Source organism: Bos indicus, chromosome 19 (genome assembly GCF_029378745.1).
Source record: "Bos indicus isolate NIAB-ARS_2022 breed Sahiwal x Tharparkar chromosome 19, NIAB-ARS_B.indTharparkar_mat_pri_1.0, whole genome shotgun sequence".
In the NCBI taxonomy this organism is placed as follows: domain Eukaryota; kingdom Metazoa; phylum Chordata; class Mammalia; order Artiodactyla; family Bovidae; genus Bos; species Bos indicus.
Window position 1 is genome coordinate 17047792 of NC_091778.1, and position 5963 is coordinate 17053754.

Here is a 5963-nt window from a genome sequence, read left to right on the forward strand (position 1 = left end):
GACATAAAACATAGCAGATCTTATTTTTTAAATTTACTTATTTTTTAAAATTACTTATTAGTACTTATTTGGCTTTTTTGGGTCTTAGTTGCAGCACAGGGGATTTTTAATCTTCATTGAGGCGTGTAAATTCTTAGCTGTGGCATGCGGGGTCAGATTCCCTGATCAGGGATCAAACCCATGCCCCTGGAACTGGGAGCACAGAGTGTTAGCCACTGGACCACCAGGGAAGTCCTAGCAGATCTTACTTAATGCTCCTGCACACCCGTGAGACTTGAGTTGCTCTTCCCATTTTGCATGAGAGATGTGACTTAGGTGAGTTTATGCATCCGCTGATTTGCAGATGTGGTATTTAAACCCAAGTGTGTCTCCTCTGTGCTGCTGCAGAGCTCTTCTGCTCCGTCATGTTCCTGGGACAGTGACTCCATTGATGGATGAAAAGACATGAGGTCAGAGGAGACAGAGGCCACTTCCTCTCATTCAATGTTCTCTAGGCCCTACTCAGCTGGGACAGCTTCTACTCAGCCTCTCAAGATCCTTATCTGCACCTGTGCCTGGGGAATTTTTCCTATACCTCTCACACCTCCCAGGAGAGTTGGAGAAAGGCGTTTTCCACGTGGTCACTGGACGTGAGTAACTGTGGCTTCCCCACCTCTGCACCGGGGGTTGGAAAACCCCACCCAGGTCTTCTGATAAAAGCCCTGGGCCCTGAAGGATAGACCAGAGGAGAACTCTTTGCTTCACCAGACTCACTGAGACCCTTGCTGTGAGGTCTGAGCCGGACAACCCGAGATGAAGCTCATCATCGCCGCACTGGTGTGCCTGCTGCTGGCCGGGATGTGGTTACAGGATGTGGACGCCAAGAGCAGTGAGTTTGACTGGAGTCACTTAGGGGAGGGCGGAGACTCAGGCGGGCACTCTGGGGTTGCAGGGTGGGGGAACAGGTTCACCTTGAGCTCCCTGCCTCCATCTCCACTCCTTCGGGAAGAATTCTCCCCGAAGAGGAGGAAGGGAGGTCTTGGATGGGGGCAGGGGGCCAGCAAAAGAAACGTGAATCTGGAGTCCACACTGACCACTGAGCAGCTCGCTTCAGTCAAAGGAGGTCTGCTTCGTCTAGACCCTGCAGCCTGATGGATGGAAGTGGTGAGGTCATTTAGGCCAGCTGGAGGCCTGAGGTCCAGAGGAGGGACTGATAGGGGTCTTGCCTCCACCAGGCAGAATCTGAGGTCAGGACAGATTGGCTAACCTTGGGCAAGTCACTTGACCTCCCAAACTCTGGTTTTGCCATCAGTAAATTGGGATTTGATTATGCCTACCCTCTAAAGCTGGTGAGAGAATACTGACCTAACGACAGACATATGACATAGGCTTTGCAAGCAGTCAAACTAGGAGGTCCAAAATGCAAGTCCTTTGAGGGGGTTGCAAACCGGCAGAGTGGAACTTGGGGGTCAGAGCTGTGAGCAGGGTAGAGGACCTTCTGGAGTGGCTGGGGGTGGGGGAAAGCTTGGCGGTTCCCAGAAGCTCTTTCCTGATCACTTCTTCAAGTTTAAGCTCCTAGCACAGTCTCTAATCCTGCCCCAAATAGCAGACTGCAGTTGAATCAGACTCACCAGGGCCCCAGGGCCCTTGAACCCAAATGTGGGGGCAGAACCATGCTCTAGCGGGGGGATGTCATAGCTAGAAGAGCCTTTAGAAATCAGTTTTAAAAGTCTTGTTTTACAGCTGGGAGGTCTGGAGTTCAGAGGAAAGGCTCATCTTGATCAAAGCCACACAGCTGTTTTGTCGGAGCCTGGGATCTGAACCCCAGTGTCCTGATTCTGCCTGAATACAGAACGAGGTGGCTGATGAGACACTAGGGTCCTTTGGATGTGGCCCCAAAGCCTGAGCCTGTCCCGGAAGCGTTTTTTTCCCCCTCCATCCTGGGTGAGAGGAACTCAGAATGGGTTGAGAAATAAATGCAAGCCATTCTTGTGCTTCTCTTCTAGTGCATGTGCCATCCTCCAATTGCTGTTTCAGAACGGTGAAGGGAAAAATTTCTCCCAAGAAAATCCAGTGTTACAAGAACATCAGCTCCACCTGCTCCTACAACGACCGTCTGATGTAAGAAATGTATCCTCTTCCGTCCCTAACTTGCTTCTCCAGAGAACAGAAACTGGCCCACCTGGGATTAGAGCAGCAGACGCTAGATGGCGATGTTCCACTAGATTAAGGTTTTTTTTTTTTTTTAACCACGCCATCGAGCCTGCCAAAACCTTGGGTGCAGAGCCAAGAGTGGACTCTAGGAGGAGCACCTGTGCTCCCGCAGTGACATGGGTTTCTTAAAGCTCCAAGGCGCCAAGTATTGTATCTTAATATTTTATGCCCAGAGCTTAAAAGCTCCAGGCACCACTGTGTGATGGTACGAGTGAGGGAGGTCTCAATTAGTTCCTGTCTCTAGATTTGCCATCCTATAACCTTGGGTGACTCCGGGCAGGTAACTTTTCTGAACCTGATTATCTGAGTAGCTCTCGGCACTCCTGAGCTGTGAAGTGGCATAACCACGATAGCTGCATCACAGGGTCCTTACCAAGCTCCAAGGAGGTATCTTATGCTTGACACGCAGTGTCTGTGAGACATGAGACAATTTCAAGTGTATTATCTCAGTCAGCTAACTCTCCTGGGGCACGCATTTTCATCATCATGAAAACTGAGGTTCAGGGAATTAAAGAAATTTGTCTAAGGTCGTGCAGATAATTAAAGGCAGAACTGATCTATGGTTTTTGGACAACAGCCAAGTTTGGGAGGTGGACAGATCAGAGAAGAAACACATGCGCACATACACATCCCCCCAAAGCAATGATTGCTGCTAAGTCGCTTCAGTCGTGTCCAACTCTGTGCGACCCCATAGACAGCAGCCCACCAGGCTCCCCCGTCCCTGGGATTCTCCAGGCAAGAACACTGGAGTGGGTTGCCATTTCCTTCTCCAATGCATGAAAGTGAAAAGTGAAAGTGGAGTCGCTTAGTCGTGTCCGACTCCTAGCGACCCCATGGACTGCAGCCTACCAGACTCCTCCGTCCATGGGATTTTCCAGGCAAGAGTACTGGAGTGGGGTGCCATTGCCTTCTCCGAAGCAATGATTAGGGGGTTGCAAATGGATACAGACACATGAAAAGATGGAGCAGGTGAACTCTCAGAGATATTCCAGGAGAGGATTTGTTCCCATGCTAAGAAGTTGCCTACAGCCTTTGCTGTTCCCTGATACACTGAATCCACCAAAAGGGTCCAGGAAATGCGATTTAAAGAACTACCACCCCACCCCACCCCCACTGAAGCTTGGGTGTTCCTCCCAGTGTCCACATCATAGATCTTATGGAACACTTCATTCTACAGGAGAACAGCTCAGGGGTGCCCAGGAGCGATGTGGGGGTCATGGGGTGGGGCGTGATGTGTGTGGCACCCAGGGCTGACTCAGGTGACTCAGTCCCTCTTCTATTCTCTGCCCACAGATTCAAGCTGACTGGAGGCCTACAGTCTTGTGTCTTGCAAAAAGATTTATGGGTTCAGGCTTATTTAAAGAGGATAAACCTCTGCCAGTGAAAGGAAATGTGAGCTGATCCCTTCTCATCCTGGACTCAGGACACCACGTGGCTTCACTTGTCTAACTTCACACCAGTCCTTCTTCCCCCATCTTCACCCGGTCACGCCAAAGGGTCTGCTGGGTTCTAATAAGCTATGTTGTTGCACTTTATATATTTAAATTCTAGAATCTTTAAGTTCTGTCCCCCACCCCCTCTGTGCCTCTTAGACCCCACAGGGATTTCAAGGTGCAAAGTTGATTGACATTGAGGGGCTGGGCCCAGGGGGTGGAGAGGAGGGAAGCAGGTTGGAATTGGTGCCCTGGGAACTGACTTCTTTTATTATTATTTAATTTTTGTTGGAGTATAGATGCTTTACAATGTTGTAGTAGTTTCTACTGTACAGCAAGGTGAATTCTTGACTCTGTGGAACTGACTTCTTGTCAATAGAAGCCAATAAATGACTCAACACAACTCTGCTGACTGCCTTTGTCCTGGGGGAATAAACGTTGATTTGGGTTGTGATGTAGATGCTCTGCGGGGCTGGGTCCCCATTTGCATGCTCTCCGCCCCTGCCCTGCCCTGCCCAGAGGGTTTGGAGGCTATTGTTATCCAAAAGTCACAGCTGCCCTAGCTGGGGCGGGGGGGGGGGGGGGGGGGGGGGGGGGGGGGGGGGGGGGCGGTGGGGAGGGCATGCAGGGGGGTTGCCATCTGCCTGTTGCTAGCCCTGCTGTAGAGAGGAGGTGGCTAAGGGCTGGAGAGATCGACACCTACAGGCCTGAGGACACGTAGCAAGTCAGGAGCAAATCTGGCCTTAGAGCTCAGGGTCCCTGCTGTGGTCAAGTCATGTCCTACTGCTTGCTAACTGCTAAGTCGCTTCAGTCGTGTCCGACTCTGTGCGACCCTATAGACGGCAGCCCACCAGGCTCCCCCGTCCCTGGGACTCTCCAGGCAAGAACACTGGAGTGGGTTGCCATTTCCTTCTCCAATGCATGAAAGTGAAAAGTGAAAGTGAAGTCACTTAGTCGTGTCAGACTCTTAGCGATCCCATGGACTACAGCCTGCCAGGCTCCTCCGCCCATGGGATTTTCCAGACAAGGGTACTGGAGTGGGGTGCCATTGCCTTCTCCGTCGAATATGCCTTTGTTGTTCAGTTGCTGGCAATGCTCTTGGTAAGTGCCCGTTTGTAGTTGACACTGGTCTCCCTAGTCTCCCTAGAGTCGCAGGTTACACACGTTGGAGCATGTGATTGCCCCCTTTAAAGGGACAGGGCCCCTTCTTCCTCTCTGTCCCCTGGGGGTTCACCTGTTTCTTCTCGAGACTACCTCCCTCCTCTGGATGACCTCTGCTGGCATCTCCATCAGACATGGACCCACCTGCCTGGACCCTCCCCAGAAAAGATCCTGCTAATTAACTCTCCAGGCCCTGTCCAGTGGACACAGGGTCCCTCTGCCATGCTGTGCCAGGCAGTCACTTGGCACATGGGGACTTGGAAAAGAGTTCTACCCTGGAAGGCAGTGTAAGCAACTTTTGGCAGAAAAGAGCTCTCTTCAGGAGGCCACTTTTGTCTTGTCACTATCCTTAAACCAGGCATCCCATGCTCTATCATCTCCAGCCTTAGCACACCTTTCAAATCTTTTGATCATACAATAGGTTACCTAACTTGTTGCTTTTTCCATAGATCAGAGAAGTAGAAATAAAGAGTAAGTAACAGATAACCAGATCTCTTCCCCAGTTCTTCTCATTCCTTCAGGCATCTCGAGATTCGATGTCAAAAGATAGCATCTAAAAACAGATCATGAGCAGTCGACAAGCATTGCACACCATGGGGGATGGTGAGGACTCTGACTGCCATCCCATCCCAATGATTAATTGAGATGACTTTCCTGTTTCCCTTTAGAAGCTTTCATGGCTGAGCAGAATCTTCCGAGATGGTTTTGGGGGGACCCTGAGTCCACCATCTCCCCAGATTGCTGGCATGCTGATTAAAGGCAATTTTCCTTTCTGTCAACACTTGAGAGTTTGGTTTTGTAGGCAGCCTTTGTAGGCAGCCCTTTTGTAGTGGCTCGCAGTCTCAGGTTTCATGGTGATGGGATTAGTTTCCGGATTGTCTTTAACCAATCATTCTGACTCAGAGTCCTTCCTGGTTCAGCCAAGATGGATGCCAGCGAGAAGGATTCTGGGAGGTGGTCGGACACGTGGTGTCACTTTTTGACATTTCCTGAACTGACTCCATGGACGTGAGTCTGAGTGAACTCCGGGAGTTGGTGATGGACAGGGAGGCCTGGCGTGCTGTGACTCATGGGATCGTAAAGAGTCGGACACGACTGAGCGACTGATCTGATCTGAACTCTCCCAGTTGGTGGTGGCTTATTTGTTTTGTGTTCCTTACTGCAAATGGTTACTAT

General features: G+C 50.6%; 1 protein-coding gene across 2 annotated transcripts; it reads left to right on the forward strand.

The window, feature by feature from the left end:
- Window positions 1–489: 489 nt before the first annotated feature.
- CCL1 (C-C motif chemokine ligand 1) lies at window positions 490–4029 on the forward strand. Of its 2 annotated transcripts, XM_019982558.2 has the most exons (4): window positions 490–629; window positions 748–868; window positions 1986–2100; window positions 3487–4029. In XM_019982558.2, the coding sequence occupies exons 2-4, from the start codon at window positions 793–795 to the stop codon at window positions 3575–3577; spliced, it is 282 nt and encodes a 93-aa protein (XP_019838117.1). In that variant the 5' UTR covers window positions 490–629; window positions 748–792; the 3' UTR covers window positions 3578–4029. The 2 variants fall into 2 exon arrangements, with proteins under 2 accessions (XP_019838117.1, XP_070628789.1); XM_070772688.1 differs by lacking the exon at window positions 490–629 and having other exon boundaries at window positions 664–868.
- The last annotated feature ends 1934 nt before the right edge of the window (window positions 4030–5963 follow it).